Raw genomic sequence first — 22,090 nt, forward strand, 5'->3', positions numbered from 1 at the left:
GCTCGGGTGTATATTCAACTCTCTCTACTGCATCTCAACTAGGGTGTCTATGAGACATTTCAAACTTTCATAATTGAGAAAATACCATTCCCCTCATCCCATCTGTCCCACCCACTCTTCCAACCTTTCCCAACCCAGAAAGTACTTCCGGTGTCCTACTGTCCATAACAGAAGTCGGGCACCATTTTTGGTTCTGCTCTGTTCCTCACGCCTACACAGGCTTCATCAGTAATGCCAGCAGTTTTATCTCCAAATCTCTCGTCTCCCCCTCTCCTGCCTGCATGTGTGGGCCCCTCCACTGTCAGCCCTGGTTAGCTCACACCCTGCAAGCACCTGCCTTTGGTCTCCTTCCCATTCTCTTCCATCTTCCACGTGGAGCCTCTCTATGTGGGTCCACTCACTCTCTCGCTCAGACCGAAACACAAGCTGCTTGTGACGGGGTACCCACGGGGGCTGGCCCCATCCCTTACCTCCCCACCCAACTCTGGTGCCCAGATTGTTCCTGCCTCATTTTCCTCTGCTCTCCCTCATCCTGTTCCTGTTTGTGATTGTGCTCAGGAGACCTCCCTTCCCCATCTTTTCCCTGCCTGGGATTTAACGGAGCTACTCCTTTCTCGGAGATACCTTTCCACACCCTCACTGGAAGGAGGACCGGCTTTGCCTCCATCACATCCTTTCTCAGCCCCGTATCTCCTTGTTGTTGGTCTGTCTGCATCTTTGTTGTTGAGAGCAACAGTTCTGCCCTGTTCACCTTTGCATCAGAGGCTAGAACAGGGTCTGTGAAAGAGGAGAAAGAGACACACGAGGGTGAAGGGCTGGACGTGTGGGCAAAGCTGGCATTCCATGGTGGTTCCCTCCCATGCCATCACTTACTCACTTGGCAGAAAGTTACTCTACAGCATGGCTCCACTTTTCTCCTCCAGTTGAGGTAAAAATCAGACAGTGCGTCACACTGCTCTGAGAACAGTACTCAGAAGCAGGTAGGATAAGCGAACCTGCCTAGTCTGGTCCAGAAGCCTTTCCATCGTCCTAGGATGGCAGTGAGGGAAACACTGGGATAAACGGAAGAGTTAGGAGCAAAGAGAACACCCCAAGACGCTACACTGCTCCTTCCCAAGTGATGATGAAGCAACTCTGTAGGGATGGGAACTCTTCCTAGGAGAGAGCCTTGTCTTATGATCCTTTTCCTTTCTGGAGGACCAAAACAGCAAGCATCCTTTATGTCTTTGAGGCTCTGGGTTCACTGTTCTGATGAGCAAGAAACATTCTTATTGGCTAAGAGCAAACGATCCTCCACCCTCAAGCCCAGCCCTCTCGTGGCCGTGCACAATCAGGCTTCTCAACATACCTTGGTTCCCTACACTGTAGCCCAGAGTCTGTTAGGCAGTTCAGCTTTCAAACAACAAGCAGAGTGGAGAAGCAGGGCAGAGCCAGAGAGGTAGCCTGGCCTTCTTCTGGCCTACACACAAAGGTTCTACTATGTGGATGGTCAGCATCCTCCAAACTGTGTTTACTTGGCATAGCAACACCATCCAGGAAGCTCCACACAGTCTAGACATAGGCTCCTCAGTTCTCAGAAAATCCCACAGACATGGAAAGGAAACATCACAGGTGATTTGCTCCTGGCCGCGGCAGAGTCAGACATTCTTGTAGCTGTGGTCTCAGAGGTAGCTGGCAGAACCGGGCTTGTTTGGTGGCAGGAAAGGTATAGCAAGCAAGATTCAGGTCCAGAAGGATGTTGTGGAGGCTGGGGCTGCAACCAGGTGTGGTCCCCAGGGTGAGTTAAGGGTGTCAGCAGCTGGAGGAGCAGGTACCTAGGTCCTACACTGGCAAATAGGGCCGAATGGGGATGGGACAAGCTCTGATGAACTCCTTCTACACTTCAGGCCCAGTGTTAAGTACTTTATGAACCAGAAAAAAAAAATTTATCCAGGGAAGTTGAGAGTGTTGGGAATGCCTAGAAGGAGGCAAAGACACTGAAGTCATTTTTTTTTTTTTTTTTGGTTTTGTTTTGTTTCGAAACAGGGTTTCCCTGTGTAGCCCTGACTGTCCTGGAACTTGCTCTATAGATCAGGCTAGCCTCAAACTCACAGAAATCTGCTTGTCTCTGCTTCCCCAGTTCTGAGATTAAAGGTATGTACAACCACCGCCCAACTGAAGTCTTTCTTAGAGCCAAGAATACATGGGCTACAGATGTTGCTCAGTAGGTAGAGTGCTTGCCTGGCATGCACAAAACCCTGGGTTCGGTTCCCAGTGCTGCACAAAACTAGGCATTGTAACCTCAACACTTGAAGAGAGGCAGCAAAGAGATCAAAAGTTTAAGATCGCCAGGCATGACGATTCATGCCTTTAATCCCAGCACTCAGGAGGCAGAGGCCAGAGAATCAAGCTGTGAGTTCAAAGCCAGCTGGTCTACAAAGCAAGTTCCAGGACAGCCAAGGCTACGCAGAGAAACCCTGTCTCAAAAGAAAAGAAAACAAACAAGCAAACAAACAAAAAAGTGTGTGCTCAGTGTCTTTAAGAGTAGCTTGATTTACACAAGACCTGATGGGGGTGGAGTACAGTACAGAAGACAATGAGAGTGTGGGAGCCCAGCCTGGGATGGGCTTGCAAGCTGTTGCACCCACCGAAGGAGCTCTGTGGCTAAGACCGCAATGCAAGCTGGAAGCAAAGCCTCACATGGGCTGAGCTGCCAGCCTGAAGATCATGCTTCTTCCATTGCACCTGTGCAACTCGCTGGCTAATAATACTCTTGATACTTACATAATAGCCCTTTGCAGTTCTTAAAGCGCTTTCCACGGGATGTATTTTTACTTAACTCATGGCCCTCGCTGGGTGTCAGGGTCAAATATTCCCATGGTTAATTCCGTTTGGTTTCTCCTGTGTGACTTTGGCTAACTGATGTGTGCCTCTGGCCTTCAGTGTGTGCAGTAGCCATCCATCAGTACTCGGAAATTTAGGAAAGGAGGTGCCCTGGGGACAGGTGGAGGTGATAAGCTTTGCCATTTGAAGATAACTTATTAACCTAGGGGACTTACGGAAGCAAACTCGGTATTCGAATCTCTCCTTTCACCCAACTCGTAAGCCCTTAGTGCTCCCAGAAGCCTTCCGGTTCCCTGCCACTGAGCCTCTTGCCAAGCACATCTTGAGACAGGGAAGTTCCGGTGTTTTTGATCCCTCTGTAGCTCTATTTTTAGCTGGAATGTTTCTCACTGCACCACTAGCCCTCGGCGCCTGGAAGCTGAGGTAGAGTGCACCGTCAGCAGGCCTGGAGGAATAAATAGCAGTGGACAGAGGCCGTGCTGGTGAGTGACAGGAAGCTAGATAGATGGACAAACCCATCAGCCTGCATCTTTGCCAAGGGCAGCTTGATTTGCCATACTCTGCCCCCTGAAGCCTTTCTGGCGCTCCAGGACAGTGAGGTGTGGGTCTCTGACCGCTCTTCATGTGACCAGTGGAAAGATCAGACATGGACCAGCCCTGAGCCCATCCAACAGCCTCCTCAGATGGAGTGTCCAGGCTTCCAAGGCATTCCCAGCAACTTGAGGAAAATCTGGGGGGGGGGAGAGATAAATAATTTGAAATCCTCCTTTAAATCAATGCCAGTGTTTAGACTAGGGTGGGATGAACTTGAGTGACGCGGACAACAGGAATGAAATACCTGACTTCGGCCCCAGAACAGCCATTCACATCTGGAGGTCTGAGGCTCCATTCTTTCTTTCCTACCTCTGCACAGATCTCCTTTCCAACCAGATATATTTATGCTACTTAATTGCTGGGAGGTAGCAGAGGCCAAATCTAAAAGTGGAGACACTTTTAGAACCAAAGGGGGTGGGGTGGACATGTCTGTGCACAGGGGTATAAGTGGCATAGAAATGCATGCTTATGCTGGAGTTGGGGCATGATCCATCTCCGAAGTCATGATACCACCCGTGGGGAGGCAAAGACAGAGTTTCTCAAACTGCTACCCAAGTCCCCCAAGACAAAGGGAGAGTGATAATGTTCTCTATGTTAAGAAATGTCACCATCACAGTGAAAAACAAAACAAAACAAAAAACCTAACAGCTCTAGGGTCGAGCACATAAGACCACCAAAAACCAAGAGGTGGAGCCAGCAATGTGGTTCAACAGGTAAAGGTGTTTGCCACCAAGCCTGACAACCTGAGTTCAATTCCCGTGACCCACTGGCAGAAGGAAAGAACTGACTCCCACACTAGGGGACAGGATAAGAGCGCTGCTGGAACTCAGACAGGAACTTGCTCCACCTCTCTCATTGCTTCAGCAGTCTGAGCCTTGACACGGGTGGTGCCAGTCTCTCATTAGGGCTGTCCGAGTTTAGTGACTGACAATTTAATGGCTGTGGAAATTGGGAGGAAAGGAGGGGAGGAGCAGGGTGTTGTTATTATGACTGGCTACAGGTCCAACTTGCAATGCTGCAAGTTGTCCTCTGACCTACACACACGCACACACACACACGCACACTTTAAATTTAAAAAGGAAACACAGAAGGAGCTGGGTATGATGGCACACATCTATAATCCAAACACTGGAAGAAGACAAAGTCGGACAGATGTGAGTTCAAGGTCATCTTAGTTTACAAAACAAGACCCTGTAGGAGAGAGAGAAAGAGAGAGAGAGAGAGAAAGAGAGAGAGAGAGAGAGAGAGAGAGAGAGGAAGAAGGAGGAGGAGGAGGAGGAGGAGGAGGAGGAGGAGGAGGAGGAGGAGAAAAGAGGAGGAAGAGGAGGAGGAGGAGGAGGAGGAGGAGGAGAGAAAGAGAAAGAGAAAGAGAGGGGGGAGGGAGGGAGGGAGAGAGAGAAAGAAAGTAACCTAAAACAGGTTACTATGTAAACCACAAGACCTGCCATTTGCAGGGTCAGTAACTCACTCTGTATATCAAAGTGACAAGTAGCATATGGGATGGACTGTGCCCTTCAGGCATCTTAGCTTGAAACATCAATAAACTAATGGCCAGGACAGAAGGCTGGACACATAGCCAGCCATGATAACAACCCTGTTCTTTCCCCACCAACCCACAGCCATTAAATAGTCACCAAACCCAGAGCAGCCCTAATGAGAGACACTGGCACCGCCCCGCCAAGGCTGGCCCGCAGTGAGAGAGCTGGAGCAGGTCTCTGAGTTCCAGAGCCCTCGTCGACTGCTACTGCCTCTCAAGTCGTTCATTAATAAATGGTCACCACTACCCACGGCATTCAGCTAAGTAGGGAAAACAAAATTTAAAAAAAATCACATCTGGATGTGAAAATTCTAGAAAGGGCAAATGCTCTCTCTGTTTCCTACCCTAGTTCCAAATGCATTTTGCCACCCTACTGAACCCCCATTTTTTAGAGTCATTAAACAGGAAGGAGGTTTGCAGACTATTGTTGATACTTCCCATGTTTGATGGGTGTTTGCAGAGTGGGAGACCCTTCCCTGACTGCCTCCAGCTTCACCTTGGATTATTTGTCCCCAGGGGCACATCTGGAACCCTGTGTAATACATTGTAGCTACTCACTAAATGTAGATAATTGAATAGTGTGTGTGTGTGTGTGTGTGTGTGTGTGTGTGTGGTTGTTTTTAAATTTGGATATAGGAACCAATTGCAAAATACTTTTAAAAATGTATCGTCAGGGGCTGGAGAGATGGCTCAGTGGTTAAGAGCATTGCCTGCTCTTCCAAAGGTCCTGAGTTCAATTCCCAGCAACCACATGGTGGCTCACAACCATCTGTAAAGAGGTCTGGCGCCCTCTTCTGGCCTTCAGGCATACAGACAGAATATTGTATACATAATAAATAAATAAATAAATATTTAAAAAAAAAAAATGTATCGTCACAGAATTCCTGATGCAACCACAAAACAGGTGCCTTTCATGGCACCCCATGTGACCCTCCGAAGAGCAGAGTGTGCACTCACTTGATGAACGTTTGCCTCTCCTTTGTTTGCCAGGAAAGATCGGCAGAGACCAACTCCAATGTGGACAGCTCAGCGCAGCCTTCCGTGGCCCAGCTGGCTGGGCGGTTCCGGGAGCAAGCGGCTGTGGCCAGAGAGGTAAATGTGGAGCTGGGACTGGAGGAAGAGGATGCCCATCAGGCCCTGAGGAGAAAGCTCGCAGGAGGAGCTTTGGCAATTACCAAATTAGGAAGAGAAGCCAGAGAGGGTCCCTCTGAATGTGAGGAATGTACCACCAACCTGCTTCTTTGGGGCAGAGAATCCTTCCCTACCAGAGCCGGGCTTCCACCATGGTGAGGAGGGGTGAATGAGGCAGAGCGTGGACTCCTGTTCCTCTTGAGCGTCCACGGACAGGGATGAGTGCTGTATCGCTTTGTCCAGCCTGGATGGGTTCAGAGCAAAGAAGTCCCAGCTCCTGCTTCTAGCCTCGGAGCAGGAAATAGGCAAGGCGGCATCAGATCCAGAACTGAGGATTCGCTAGGAAACACTTTCCAAAAAGATACCAGGAATGGAGGACCAGTGGATTCTAGAAGAATCCTGCTGAGAAAAGAAAAAAAAAATTTTAAGTGTTAAAACTTTGCGCAGTTGGACCAGATTGTTTCAGACATGTAGTGTGTGGCTTCCATTCCAAGTGAGCTGAGGCTAGGCCAGAGTGATGCACGCCTTTAATCCCAGCTCTTGGGAAGCAGAGGCAGGCGTATCTCTGTGAGTAGCCCAGCCTGGTCTATAAAGCAAGTTCCAGGACAGCCAGGGCTACACACAGAGAAAGCCTGTCTTGGGGGTAGGGGTGAGATGAGCAATAGCAAGCGTGGTGCTGCACGCCACCGAGATTTCAGCACGTGAGTGTTGAGGACCAAGGCTTCAAGATCATTCTCAGTTATATAAGGACATCAAGGCTAGGCCAGGCTGTAGGAGACTATCTGTCAAAGCAACCAAAGCAAAGGCAGGGAGAATCCCCAGGTGGCAAGGGTCCGCCTCGGCCCCGTGGCCTTGTTCTTTGATGTACACAATTTTGCACTTCTGTTTTCTCAACTAAAAATAAAATCGACCCATGCTATCTAAACAGAAATGCTCTAAAGGACAAAGAAAGGGGGTGGCGATGATCTAAGAGACTGGTTCTGCCTCACGGCCAAAAAGGCAAAATGTGGATGTCATCTTGAGAGGATGGCTCAGATCAGGGGGTGGGGGGACCTCGAGTATAAGATGACATTATTGCTGAACAGAAAGGGGAGCAAGATAAGAGCACTGATGCATTCAGCAGGAGGACATCCCTGAGACAGCCGGTTCCGGTTCCATCACCATTCTTTCCTCCTCTAGCCATTCCCTAACCATTCCTAACACCAGTTTCCAGCCCTTCCTCCTCCTCCCTATCGCCCCATTCACTGCCTCTCTTTTTCTCTCTGTGTTGTCTGTCACTCTCTCTCTAGACACCAGCCAGTAAACCAACAAGAAGGAAACCACCCTGCTCTCTCCCCCTGTTCCCCCCCAAGGTAGAGCTGGGCCAGAATGGTGAGGAGGTAAGTGCTACCCTGGGATCAGAGATGCTGGCTGCGGGGCTTCATCCTCCTTGCAGGAAGAGCTGCAAACACCACACATTTAGACCTTGACATCAGCACAAGGGTCTCTCCACCTCAGATGCAATAATGGGTGTTTAGCAACTTCCTGGATCTTTTTAACCTTGGAGGCTCACTTTCCCCAATCTCTTACTCCAAGACTCCTTAAGCATCAGTCAAGGACCAGAGTGGTGTTTCTGAGTCTAAGGGAAATGGTGGTAGAAGAGGCGTGGAAGGGTCCTGGAAAGAGAGGCTGTGCTGTCGAAGGCAGAACTATGGTGCTGGAGACGTTCATGCTCACTCCCTACCCTCGAAAAGGCTGGCTATTGTCCGGGATCACTGGAAGAAAACCAGAGCACACAGGAGGCCTCCTGGCCCTCGGATATAAATAGTCAGTGCTGCCAACATAATGAAGGCTCTGGTGTCATAGATCATAGCCAGTAATAGAGTCCCGGCCTGCTCGCTGGCCCAGCCTTATTTATCTAATTGTAGCTGTTTAGAGCGGCTGCTGCGGCCCCAACCCAGCAGCCCATGAACTTTCACTGTGGTCACGGCCGTGGTCCTGCCAGAAACCAATCTGCACGTTGTCTTCAGGCCCAGGAGGCCAAGCCCAAAATAAAGCAAGCAAGTCACACAGCTCAGCTCCCAATTCCCACTTCAGCTCCCTCCTTTTCCCTCCCCTTCTTTCTGGGGACCAGCATCCTGATAAAAGGCCCCAAATACCCCTGTGAACTTAGGCAGACCTACATTTGGTCCCCTATAAAGTGAAACGGTTGATGTAGATGAATGGATTTTCAGGCCTTTTTGTCAGCCCAGAGCTCACAAGTGCATCAAAAAGCGGAGAACTCAGGCCAGCAAGAGGGCTCAGCGGGTAAAGGCACTTACTTGCCACCAAGCACAGTGACCTGAATTCAGTCCTTGACAACCACATGGTAAAAGGAAAGAAAGTTGTCCTCTGACCTCTACACATGCTGTGGCACGTGTGTGCCACACACACTCACACACACATAATAAATACAAACAAACAAATAAGCAAGTAAGTAGAGTCAAGTGGTGGTGGCACACGACCTTTAATCCCAGCACTTAGGAGACAGAGGCAGGCGGATCTCTTTGAGTTCGAGGCCAGCCTGGTCTACAAAAAGAGTTTTAAGACAGCCAGGACTGTTTTGAAAAACAAAAACAAAAACAAATGTGTGTGTGTGTGTGTGTTGCTTGAGATATGGCTCAGTGGATAAGAGCACTCATTGCTGTTCCAGAGGACCAGAGTTCGATTCTCAGCACCCACACATGGTGGTCCACAACTATCTGTAACTCCAGTTCCAGGGAATTTGATGCCTCTCTTTGACCCCTATGGACACCAGACACCAAAACACCCATACACATAAAGATTATTTAGTTAAAAATAAATTTTAAAAAATTCAAAGGACAGAGAACTCGTAGCTACCTCCCAGTCAAGTAGGGTTGGGGGGGGGTCTGGGGCTTTTTCCACTGGGCAGAATGGTCTTGTGAGCTGAGAAGTCCCCAGAACCTAGGTTAACAAACTGTTAGGTCTCCTCAGGTGCTGGCATCCATGATGCTATGGCCCCATGGCATTCCCAGCTGATGCTACCACCGCCAACTTTGCCAACTTCTCTTTACAAAGGGTTAACTTTTGTAGCTCTTCCCTGTTGAGTTTGGCACCTCTGCTGGTGCAGGGCTGAGGCTGTGGCCATCTGGGGCTGTCCCCAGGGCTTTCCTCAAGAGGATCATTGCCTCCTACTAGTTCCTCATTTGTGAACCGAGGACAGGAACATTACCAGAAAGTGTGCGGTGGGGCTGGATGGGGAAGTTTTGCTCGTGGGAATAAAAGCAGATGAAATGGGTCAGGCTCATAGAGATTGGATTTTACGGCTTCATTTCACGGACTTTATAAAATCCAGAAGTTAAAGGCATGTAATGGCCAAGGGGTAGAACGAAGAGGAAGGTGGGGGTCAACCTGAGAACCCCTCTAGAGTGTATTTATGCAAACACTGCCCCCAGGATCGATGACTTTCTTTTTGCCTTGAAATTCAGAGTGAGGGAGTCATGGCACGCAGTCATAATCCCAGCTCATAGCAAGCTCCAGGCCATCCTGAACTTCAGAATGAAACCTCTGTCAGAGAAAGTGGGCACAGTTCTCCCGGCAGAGCTGGATGGAGATGTTACTTGCCTGTGTAGTACATGCAGCCTACGGAAACCCTGACAGCCTTCCGGTTACCCTAGCTCATGCCCAGGGATGGGAAGGACTGCTTCATCCCTTACCTCCTATACCTTCTGGGCCTGAGATGTGGGGTCAGCCTCCAGGATTTCTCCTGCTGGTTGTAGGCAAAGTAACAAGTTACCTTTCCTGAGAGAACCAGATGACATGGAAGGACATGGATACTACTTCATGAGAAGCTATCAGGTCCACAACTTCTAGATGTCATGTTAATACACATACACATAAAATAATGAATGCCAAGTTGGTTTTTTTCTCTGCAATTTGTTTAACCTTAACCACTGGCCTGGAGCCTGTCATTAAATTATAAACTAAATGCTGCCATCTGCTGTCCATCCTGTGAACTGCACTAGCGGTTGTACAGGATCCCAGTCCACACCTGCTGCCGTCTCCAGCACTCACTGTGCTCCAGAGGTGCTGCTTGTTGGATTTCCACTGTCTTCCAGAAGAGTTGGGAGAGTTTATAATATTACCTAAAGTGAGATTCGGTAGGGAAGATTTTAGCTGCAGTTTATGAAAACCACGAAATTCCTCCGTGAAGCCCTGAAACTAGGAACCTCTCAGTTGGTGCCGAAGGATCATGATGCTCACTAGATACCAAAGTTCCTTGACAGGCATCTCTAGGAACATGTCTGACAATGGAGACAATCCAGAGCTTGAAGGAAAGCCCTCGGCATCCTTTGCCATAGCCAAGAAATCTTGGTAGAGCAGGCATCCACCTAGCCAGCAAAGTTGGAGTCAGAAGGAGCAGGTCCCGTTGCAGCATGCTCTCCCTTGGCACCAGCATCTGAAAAGTTCCTGATCGGTTGTTTCTGTCTCTCTTCTTCTACAACTAATATAATCAGACACCTCAGAATGTTACCAGGCAGCAGCAGTGATGGTCTTCTTACGGTTCCAGCACAGCCGTATATGGAGATGGGGGAGGTAACATACTCTGGTCCCCAAATACTGAGACTATCCCTTCTGTGCTTGACGCTGTCTGTCAACGTGAAAGTCGCCTTTTATCTCTCCACCATCATTTATTCACCATGACTGTCCTCACCTTTGTATTATACTGGGAATTTAGGGTGAAACAAGGAGCCAATCCTTTTACAAATATCTAATCTGGAAGTGGGAAAGACTCACAGTGTACATCAATCACAAAAATAATTTTCAGAGCCTGCATAGTAGATAGCAGTCACAACTGTTCGTTCAGGGAAGGGAGTAGATCACCTTCATGTTCATGTACCCACCGTGATGCGTGAGGGACATTAGATACTTAATGTGTGTATCTGATAAATTAAATGAATAGTCACATTTGGGAAAACTGTAGTACATGAACCATGCCATTGATGGAATTTTCCAAAATATCAATTCCATGAAGGAATTTTGCTAATACCGCTGCCTAATTTCATTCCCCGCCTAGGATTTATTGTTTTGTTGGTGACCATTTTTGCCCTCTGTCTGTGAAATCCCCTCCAATTGTTGATTCGCCTTGGAAGGCCATGAAGAGATTCTCCCTGGGAGGGGAGGCTTCCTGTAGTCCGAAGGTCTGCCCTGACTTCTCAGCTCAGACTCAAGTGGTCTTGCTTGTGGTGAAATGCGGGGGTGGGGGGTGGCCGGGGGTGGTGGGGAGGTGCGGGCAGGCAGGAAGTCTGTCTCATTCAGGCCTGACAAGGTAAGTGGGCATCAAAGCGGTGGCGGCTTGAGAGACCACTCTGTCTCCTCCCTCTGGCTCACTTGGTTGCTTTTGGTCTATTTGCTCTGTAGAAATCACCATCCAACACCAGCCACCCACCTAAAATCAAGGTGAAGAGCTCTCCGCTGATTGAGAAGCTTCAGGTCAGTGTGAAGTGGCACACGCATCCCCATGCATGCTCATGCACGCTCATGCGCACACCCTGCCTCACGCACATTCCCTGGCACCTGTGGTCCAGCATTCCCTGGTACTCATCATATGCTATTAAAAAAAAACAGAAACAAAACACAACCTGGACTTAACAATGCTGCCTCTTGTGCATTTTCTGTATTTAATTCTTCCCATGACTTAGTCTCGTCTGCTTTGTGCATTTGTCCTTAAGACAGCACCCGGTAAATAATAGCTACTTTCCTAAACACGCTTAGTGCCTTGAAGCCAGAGAGTGCTAACATTGGGAGTTCTCAATGTCATCTCTCTCGCCTGAGAGGAGTACTGGGGAGTGGGGCATTGTGAGTTTGGAGTGTACTAGCCAGAGAGTAGCCAGAAATCAACCACAAAAGGTTGTGGAGATCAGGCTAAAAGTTGGGTCAGAGGACCTGAGTCTCAGAAAGGGTGTTTAGACTTGCTCAAGATCATCAGCAGCTATTGAGAGAAAGATCCTATATCAAATATAATTGGCTGTGTGGAACTTTCTGTTGTTCCGCCAGCCTCTACTACCAGTCCCCTCTCTGTGAGGTCTTACTATGACCAGCCCAGTCAGGTCTACTCAGCTGTGCAGGTTTGGATCTATAAAGAGCAGGAGGAAGAGTGTGCCCCTAGCCGGCACTGAAAACCTGTGGACTGGTGATTCAGCTCAGTTGCCAGAGCTCAGAAAGCCCCATTCAATTCAGAGTTCAATTCCTGGCGCCTAGTCTTGTTGGAGCTGCCTTCAGCCCCAGCACTCTGAAGGTAGAAGTTCAAGGTCATTCCTGGCTACACAGGGAGTTGGAGGCCTGGCTCTGTGAGGCCCTGTCTGGGCTGTTAATGCATAACCCTTCCATAGCCATCTTCCTGCTCTACTGTTGGTAAGGTTGGTCTGTGGTCTCCCACCTGTTCTCCCACTGAACCTGTGATTCCATTAGGCATTGGTTACCTCTGCGTGACTCTGCCTTTGGTCTCCCTTCATATCCATTTTGATCTGGTTCCGTTGTACTGCAATGCCCAGAGAGATGCCTTGAAGTGTGCAGCACCATTGTCCTGTCTCCGAAGACAGAACTCTGCCTGCAGGCCTAGGGGCAAGCAGGTCAGCCACAGACCTCAGGGTATTTAGCCATCTTCCTCTCAGGAGACCAATACTGCCTCTGTCGAATGATCGCAAAGGCGACAGCTGTATCCAGCAGAGATAGGTGCACACAGAAGATGTTAGTAGGCAGCAGATGCTATTGGCTAATGGGAAGATGACATGAGTGCCAAATACTGTAAGATCCTGGGAGCTGATGGTGCTGCCAGCAGTTTCTCTTTGGGCCACTGTGACTCCTCGCTGGAGCTGTCATCATCACCATCATCATCATCATGAGAAGGTCTCACTATGGAGCCCCAGCTTGCCTGGAACTCACTAATGTAGACCAAACACACGGAGATCTGCCTACCTCTGTCTCCTGAGTGGTTGTTTTTGTTTGTTTGTTTGTTTTTTAGTTTTTTGAAACAAGGCTTCTCTGTGTAACAGCCCTAGCTGTGCTGGAACTAGCTTTTGTAGACCAGGCTGGCCTCAAACTCACAGAGATTTGCCTGCCTCTACCTTCCGAGTGCTGGGTTTAAAGATGTGCACCACCACCGCCCGGATGGCACATATCTTTAATCCCAGCACTCAGGAGGCAGAGTCGAGTGGGTCTCTGAGTCCAAGGCCAGCCTGGTCTACAGAGCAAGTTCCAGCATAGCCAAGGCTATACAGAGAAACCCTGTCTTGAAAAACCAAAGGAAAACAAAGCTACACCACTGTGCCAGACCAGGACTGTTGGAGTGACTATTGGGTCCACCTCAGCATGCCCTGAGTGTCCGACAAGGCGACCTACTGTGAGCCAGGGAACAGGCCGTATGGCTGGCTATACAAGCCTTCCAGAAGCAGTCAGAGTGCAATGGCAGACAACCGGTTTGGGAGAAGCACACAGAGTCTCCTCTTGAGTGTCCTCAGCCAGCTGAGGCCAGTGAACAAACATCTTTTCCCCTTTCTTGACAGGCCAATTTAGCCTTTGACCCAGCAGCTCTTCTGCCTGGGGCTTCACCCAAAAGTCCTGGACTCAAGGCTATGGTGTCACCATTTCACAGTCCCCCTTCCACACCCAGTAGCCCCGGCATCCGGTCTCAGCCAGAAGCAGAAGAGGTACCTGTGAGCTTTGACCAGCCCCCGGAAGGGGCTCACCTGCCTTCTTACAATAAGGTACTGTCTGCCTCCGTCATATCGTGGTGTGCCCAGGGAAAAAAACCATCATCGACAGTATTTTAGGTCATTCCCATTGAACCCAGAGCTCAGCAATTGGCTGAAATGCTGGTCAGCCAGCTCCAGGGATCCATTGTCTCAAATCCACAGGTTGCCTCTTGTTTTCCAGAAGATGCCAAGAACCCAAACTCAGCCCCCCTCGCTCTTTCATCGACAGCCAACACTTCACCCACTGAGATTTCTCCCCAAATTATTAACTGACAGACAGCATTTATATCTTCCTGAGACAAAAGCCTGGAGCCTACCAAGTAGTTTTACAATCCCCCAGAGCAGTGGTCCTCAACCTTCCTAATGCTGCAGCCCGTTAGTACAGTTCCTCATGTTGCAGCAACCCCCAACCATAAAAGCATTTCACTGCTACATCATGTCTGTCATTCTGCTAGTGTTACAGAATTCTAATGTAAATATCTGGCAAGCAGGATATCTGATATGCAACCCCTGTGGGGTTGAGAGACGTTGCTCCAAATCCTGCTTTATAATAAACAGCAAACAACTTTACACCCTCCTAGGGAAGTTAACGGACCTGCAGTGAGTTTGTTCAGCACACGTAGTCTTCCTCTTAGCCTTTTTTTTTATTTTCAGGATAATAGTCCTTCATGTCTTCTCCCAGGTGCGGACTAGAGGCTCAATAAAAAGACGTCCTCCCTCCCGGCGATTCCGGCGATCTCAGTCGGACTGTGGGGACCTTGGAGACTACAGGGCTGTGGAGCCATCTCAGGAAAATGGTGCCAGGGTAGAGAATGGCGATGATGTGTTCCCTAGCAAGAGCAAGGCCCCCGGGTCTCCCCCATCCAACCAGGAGTCCATGGGAGATGGGGTAGAGGGAACCCTGGGAGCCACAGAAAAGCCTCCTCGAAGGAGCTTGTGCAACAGCACAGAGAAGCCAGAAGAATGTACTGGGACCCCAGAGGAGGCCAATGCAGGAGAGAAGGCTGGACAGAATCCAGACACAGCTAGCCAGGCTGGTCTGGAGGTCCCAGAACCACCCCAAACCTGCAACACAGAGGCTGAGAAAGGGTGCGAGAGTCAACTGGAGGGGACAGAAGCTGGAGAGCGTACAGGCGCTGGGACGGCCACAGAAGGGACAGCCTCTGAGGAGAGTTTGGCAGATGAAGAGGAGCGGTTTGGACAGAAAAGCCCAGCTGCAAAGACACCAGAGGAGGGAGCAGTCAGGGAGAAAGCTCCCCAAAGTCTGGAGCAAAAGGAGAGGCCACCTCTGGAGCCAGGCTGCAGCCCAGGGGTCGACAATGCCCCAGCAGAGAACAGCAATGAGATCCAGAATACTCAGGAAGCCTCCACGGTAGGTAACTCTGATGGCACATACCGTATCATGCTGGAGATGCCCCCGTTGTCACATGTCCTGTTCCTCCCTGTCTGCTGTTAAATCAGCACAGTCTGCAAAAACACAGTTACCAGACCCTCACCTTGGGCTGACCCCATAGAGACTGACTGTGGGGAGAGAAAGGGAAGGTGCATCTCATGTTCTGGCCTACTTCCGGCTGACTGGGCCAGCTTCTGGGTGTGCATGGAGTGAGCAGGGTGTGATGCTAACTCAGTGACCAGTGCTGGCAATGTCTACGGGGAGCAGAGTATTCCTGGTGGGACCCAGAGGTGAAGGAGTCTGTGTGTAGTGAGCAAGGGTAAGACATCATGGACACGTCTAAGCACAAGTTCCCTTGGGCTGGGTCTTTAGAGAAGACTTTATGTGACGTCTATTTAGTCTCGGGCAGGGTGGGTCTTTCAAGGAGTCTTTGTGTGACATCCACTGAGTCACAGGCAATGTCCTGTGTTGCACCTGAGAAGGGGGCAGCACAGTCCCTGCCCTTCTGTCACCCCACACACCCTGGACCTTTCCGTCCACTTGTCTATTCCCACCAGCTCCACGGAATCCCCCTGGAACTCACCGTCTGCTTTGGGGGGCTGCTCGGTTCTGTGGAGGCTTGGAAGAGCAGCCAGGCGCCCCTCCCCAGCCTGTCATCCTTCTGTGTTCCTTGTCAGTTTTGTCTCTCAGCCACCACATGCATCCTGCTATGGTAGCCTCTGGCCTTTCTCTCAACCTTTGTGTTCTCGCTCGATGAGATTCGTTCTTTACACAGGAACCGAATCGTGGCTAGATCGACGGGTGGTTGACCGGCGTGGATCTACTCTCAGCAGGATTTCTCACTCCTCTTTTACTGGGGTTTGGAGACACAGTCCCACAGGGTGTGGCTTGACACAACAGAAATGAGCCGAGCGTGCCTCTCATGCCTGTCATCCCGGCACTCAGTGTGAGATGGAAGTGAGTTCAAGGCTAGCGTGGGCTACATAGTGAGTCCACGACAGCCTGAGGTAAAAGTTAAGCAAATAACTGTCTCAAACAAACAAACAAACAAAAACTAATAGAAATGTAGTTTCTTACAGTTCAGAACATCAGAGACTCCAAAATTAATAAACTGAGTTCCCCCAGAGGGCTAAAAGAGAACCTGACCCTCTTCCATTAGCTGCTGCCTATGCCCTTCCTGTCTTTTCTGGCCTCTCCCGGCGTCTGGTGGCTGTCATAAGTGTTTGCAGTCTGTGGCTTGAGAATGCCTCACTGCAATCTTTGTCGCTATCACTGTGTGACCTTTGTGTCTGTGTCTGTGTGTCTCAGATGTCCCCCTTTTCTCGTCTGAGCTAGCAGTCTTCAGAGGCAGGATGTGCCTTAAAGCCAGTGTGACCTTATCTCGAGATCCTTCACGACATCTGCAGCAATCTGCTTTCCAAATAAGATCAAATTTAGTGCAGGAATGGACACACACTTCCTTCCCTGGCTCTCCCCAGAGCTGTGCTCTAGCAATCCGATGTCTTTTTTTCTGAAACAAACTAAGTTCATTCCCTACTCCGAGTTCTACCTCTGTAGTCCACTCCGCCTAGAACACTCCTCTTTCTGACCTCAGTTCCAACCCATCCTTCCGGTCTCAGCTCAGCTGATGTTTACCACTGAAGTCTCTCTTGTGACCACTCAGTCAAAGGAATCTGATTCCCCTCCACAGTTACTCTCTCCCATAATCCCACTTTATCATTTTCCTGTGGGGGTTTTTGTTTGTTTGTTGTTTTTTGTTTTTCGAGACAGGGTTTCTCTGTGTAACAGTCCTAGCTGTCCTGGAACTAGCTTTTGTAGACCAGGCTGGTCTCGAACTCACAGAGACCCACCTGCCTCTGCTTCCTGAGCGCTGGGATTAAAGGGGTGTGCCACCACCGCCCAGCTGGGTTTTTTGTTTGTTTATTTGTTTGTTTTTTAGGTTTATTTATTTCATTTTATGTGTATGCATGTAGGTGCACCTCCTAGTACCTGTGGAGGCTAGAAGAGGGATCCCCAGAACTGGAGGTAGGGATGGCTGTGAGCCACCATGTGGGTGCTGGAAACCAAACCCAGGTCTTCTGTGAGAGCAGCCAGTGACCTTAACCACTGAGCCATCATCTCTCCAGCTTCTCGCCTCTTTATTTTTATTGTCTCTTGTACTTTTCTTCTAGTATTTCCTCAAAACTTTTACTGTAGAACCTGTTGAAGTTCTTAAAATATGTGTAGAGTGAGTGAAGAATTGTTAGATAATTAATTAATTTCCCGAGACCAGGTCTTACTCTGTAGCTCAGGCTAGCCTGGTACTCACAATTAGCCCAGAAGGCCTTGAACTCAAGGAAACCCTCCTGCTTTTAGCCTCTTGAGGACTGGGATGGGTGTGTGCCACTGTGTCCATCTAAATAGACAAATCTTTAAAGAGCAAAAGTCACTTGGCCCAAAGTAAATGACTCCTGATGGCAGAGCAGCAGGTGCAAGAGGGGCCGCTGTGCTGTGAAGGCTCCATTCAGGCCCGCGGGTTCCATCATACAAAGTAAATTAGGGGAAGAAAGTATGGCACTTTAATACTTCCATTTCTAGCTGAGCCTTCTTTAAATCAGATTTAGAATGAGAATCTTTTAGAACATGGAGATTCCACTAAATCCCAGATTACAGCAAATGCCCAAACCCTTAATCCTCCTTGAGTCCAAGGAGTCCCCCACCAGTGGCTCCCACCCCTTCCTTGCCCAGGTTGAGAGACACCTGCCTTCTAGGAGCCCTTCTGTCTCGCTGACAGCCACTTCCGATCCCCAGGAGGGTCTCCTGGGTACAGAGTTGGGGGGAGAGTCTCAGGTTGAGGATGGGTTCCTGAAGAAAATTCGGGCCAGAGCTAGAGGGCAGGCTCTGTCTGGTCATCTTCTTCAGTTTTATACTTTGTGTTCCTAAGCCAGAGAGCCCGCAGCCAGGGAAGTGGGTGTCTCGGGAACACTCTCCCAGCAAACAGCAGCAGCTCAGATAGAAAAAGAAGAGCTTCCCTCCCCCACCTTTCCACACTCTCCACCCCACCCCTGCTGACCTCCAGTCACTGAGAGGCAAAACTTTAGTACCATTTAGTCCACCCTCCTGGTTTTAGAAGGGAAGGAAGGTACTGTGGGCCTGGAAATTGTCCAAGGTCACCAAGCTCCATCAGTGCTGACCTTCCGGGCACCTGTTCACATCATAAGAATAAGCTGTTTTGAAGCACCTGCAGGGATTATCGTTTCCCATCTTCTTTGGTCCCTCTCAAGCCTGGTCCAGACCAGAGCCAGAACGCATCAGACACTAGGGCAAAGAATTCCCCAGCGATAGTTATGAGAGGTCTCTTGGCACTTCCCCAGACACCGTGCCTCTCCAGGGTCTTTCCTTGGGCTGGAAGAGACAGGCAGCATGCAATAGTAAGTGGGTTCTCACTCCCATCTAATCCCGTTTAGTGCTTTGATGGACACAAATCAATTAATTGATCAGATAAATTAATTACAGTGGCATTTGTCCAGTCGGCACTTAAGAAACACGGATTGTCTTTATCACTGTGGGAGAGACTGGGGCTTCAGAGCCAAGGGAACAGAGGCAGAAACAAGGCTTGGACTGCCGTTCATGCAGTGTGAAGTACGAAGGATGAAACAAGGCATTCAAGAGAAAGGGGGTGCGCGGAGGGGGAAGAACTCAGTCGGGAAAATGAGGCTCGAAACCCAGATCCTCTACACCATGCTTCAAAAGGGCGGGAGCGGGAGGGCAGACAAAGCAACGCATGGTGGAACATGCTTTAACCCAGCACTTGGGAGGCTGGGGCAGGCGAATCTCTGAGGCTTATGTGGTCTACATAGATAGTTCCAGGCCAGCCAGGGCTACACAATGAGACTCTATCTCAATAAACAAACAAATAAATAACTAAATAAGCAAACAAGATGGACAAGAACTTATGAAGACATCCAGCATCTGCCTCTGGCCTCTACACCCAATGTGTATGTACAACTCTACACACATTACATGAAACTGTATTGTACATACACCACAGAGCAGGGAAAAGTTACATAGACATCAAATGTAAGGTGTTCTCTAAAGGGTTACCTTTCTGCTCTGTTACCCCTCACAGATAGTTTAATATCTCAAGCTCTGGTCCCTGGGATTAAGTCCCAAGTTTACAATTTGGACCCTGGAAAGTCACTTCCCTCTTATTCCTTAATTGTTTTACCTATAATGTAGAGTTAATGGAACTACTTAACTCCCATGGATTTTTTTTTTTAAAGATGAAATAGTGTGTGTTGCGGCTCACTCCCACTGTATGAGTTTTGCCTTGTCTCACATCCCCAGGGCGATCTGCTGAGTGTCGGTCTTTCTTCCCTGTGTACAGGATGACATCCCCATCGAGGATACACGAATGTGATGAAGAGCTTGCGGTGCCGGTGATGAAGCCACTGGAGACATCTCCCTGGAAACGGCAGTGTCAATAGTAGCGGCTGCAGCGCATGAAGCCACGGCGGAAGCAGAATCACTGAGCATTTGGGGTCGGCCCAGGATGCTGGGCGAATCATCCCCTGTAGGCCACCGCAACTGTCTCCTCATTGGAGATTAGAGTTGGGGGCAGTTTGTGTCATTTGATGGACTTGACACAAAGTAAAATGTACTGAACGAATTGGCTGTGGCCACAGTACTGTTGACCCCACCTCTTCCTGCAGCTGACCTCCCGACTAGGCTCTGGTTGAGCTTCTGTAAAGTTGCAGCCTTTTTATTGTTCTAAACTTTTTATGGCTCTCAGATGTAACTTAAAACTAATTTCAGGTAGATAAAAAAGATAGTCTTGTGGAAAATAAAATCCTCGAAGTTACAGAGAGCTGAAAGCATATCAAAACCCTCGAGGCGATCTTTCTGCTTACTCCAATGGGGAAAAGGCCAACCAATTTCAAAAGCAGTGGACTCAAAGAGATATTTATTAAAACCTTTACAAACTTGTTCCTGTCTGTTCCAAGGGCAGGAGCATTTCCGGTCACATAGTCTTGGCTGATAACAACAAGGGGAGGTGACTGGCCCATCTCATCCCATCAGACCACCCCTAGGAGGAGGCAGGGCAGGAACTCCTGTGGGGAGGCAGGATGCTCAGACTTGCTGGCTTTGAGCTTCATTTCCTCCACTGAAGGTGCAGCAGTATGCCTACGTGATGCTGCAAGCCGGGGCTGCAGGCTCCTACTTGAACACGGCTGACCTCTGGGAGGTGCCTTTCGTACCCAGGGTTCGGCTGACCTTCTGTTAGCATCCTTCTTAGCTCTCTGGGAAGCTTTTATTTGTTTGCTTTTGATTTTTTTTTTTAAATCTCACCACGTAGCCTTCAACTCACTTTGTAGCCAGGCTGGTCTTGAACTGCCTCTGCCTCTGGATTGTACTAAGTATCACCATGCCTGGCTCTCAGTAAGCATTTCTCGGATCCAAGCCCACGTTCTTCTCCTGGACCCATGAGGCGTGAACTGGGGTCTTCAGCCCGTTTTCATCTGTCTGGAGATGGAGGTTTTGCAGGGATGGTGGTTGGACCATCCACTCCTCTGCTCACCTCCACTTCCTTCTTCATTCACTCCCGCTAAAGAAATGTTAACCTGAATAAAGGATGGGTCTTCAGGTTTGGTCCTTAATTCTGAGTGGAATAGTTCTGTGTCAAGGGGTGCAGACCTGTCTTCTAGAGGGATGGTTTTTCTGTAAGTCCATTAGACCACAACAACTCTAGATTCAGAAAACAGTCTCACAGACTTAAAAGGCCAATGTCACCGGTGGTACCTCAATTTTCTCATCCAGTTTATAGGTTTCCTAATTCCAAGATAGTATTATTATGTGAGATACATTATTTTTTTTTCAAAACAGCCTTTAAAATAGTTTGTAAGTGGTAACGAACTTGCGACCTGGTCAAGACTGACAATGTCTTATATAAACTCTGAATTTGAACAGAATTTGGGGAAAAGCATGTCAGACATGTCTCGAGATCTGCATATTGTCCACCTGCTTGCTTGCCCTCTATCACCCGGGATGTCTGCCCCTTGAAGAACACATGGTTTTACTTGTGCATCTCAGTGGGTTGTTTCTACACCCATGGGACTGCTTGGTGGGTGCGGAGCATGATAACTGTGAGAGTTCACGATTCTGTGTGCTGGGGAAGGTGTGTAAAAGCAAGGGCAGGATGTAGAAACTGGACTCTTCAGAAGGCACTAGGGCGTGGTAGAAGAGGAGAAAGGAGCAGCTTTAGAATGTGGTGACATTGTGACATCACAGGGACGTGCTTGGTGGGGTCAAGGTACCTTTGTCCATGCCCCCAAATCCCAGCCCCTGTTATTTGCATCATTTGTTCTAGTTTATGAAAGCAGCCCCGTTCCCCGGGGTTCTTTATTACTAAGGGTCCTCTTGGCAGGGTGTTCCTAAAGGGCAGGCGCTCACCTCTTCTCGGGCAGCTTGTGCTTCCCTGAAGCTCCCGAGACTGAGTGCTGTATCTCCACGGTGACTAGGGAGGCTTCCACATTTGAACTGGCTGTTTTTTGTTTTGCTTTGTTGTTTTGTTTTGTTGGGGGGGGGGGGGGGGTGAGACAGGGTCTCTCTATAGTCCTGACTGTCACAGAGAGCACACTACGGAGAACACTCTGTAGACCAGGCTGACCTCAAATTCATAGAGCTCCTCCTGCCTCTGCCTCCTGAGTGCTGAGTTTAAAGGCTTTTCAGCACCATGCCTACAGACAATATTTGAGTTTTAAAAAGATATAAAGCTAGGCATGGTGACTCAGACCTGTAATCTCTTCTCTAGGAAGGCTGAGGCAGGATAGTTTCAAAGAGTTTGAGGCCAGCCTGGGCTTTACTGTCACACACACACACACACACACACACGCACACACA

General features: G+C 49.1%; 1 protein-coding gene across 2 annotated transcripts in view; it reads left to right on the forward strand.

Moving 5' to 3' along the window:
- The window catches only part of Rcsd1 (RCSD domain containing 1), a 60,545-nt gene extending 39,224 nt beyond the window's left edge, over positions 1–21,321 (forward strand). The window contains exons 2-7 of one of the 2 annotated variants that reach the window (XM_041662267.1): positions 5,945–6,046; positions 7,375–7,464; positions 11,486–11,557; positions 13,630–13,830; positions 14,501–15,190; positions 19,578–21,321. In XM_041662267.1, the coding sequence (XP_041518201.1) occupies positions 5,945–6,046; positions 7,375–7,464; positions 11,486–11,557; positions 13,630–13,830; positions 14,501–15,190; positions 19,578–19,610 (1,188 nt within the window). In that variant the 3' untranslated portion in view covers positions 19,611–21,321. The remainder of the gene's footprint in view (positions 1–5,944; positions 6,047–7,374; positions 7,465–11,485; positions 11,558–13,629; positions 13,831–14,500; positions 15,191–19,577) is intronic. The other variant, XM_041662268.1, reaches the window with a different exon arrangement.
- The last annotated feature ends 769 nt before the right edge of the window (positions 21,322–22,090 follow it).

Source organism: Microtus oregoni, unplaced genomic scaffold, assembly GCF_018167655.1.
Source record: "Microtus oregoni isolate MIOR12 unplaced genomic scaffold, Mior012 000013F_ref0000133, whole genome shotgun sequence".
Lineage (NCBI taxonomy): Eukaryota > Metazoa > Chordata > Mammalia > Rodentia > Cricetidae > Microtus > Microtus oregoni.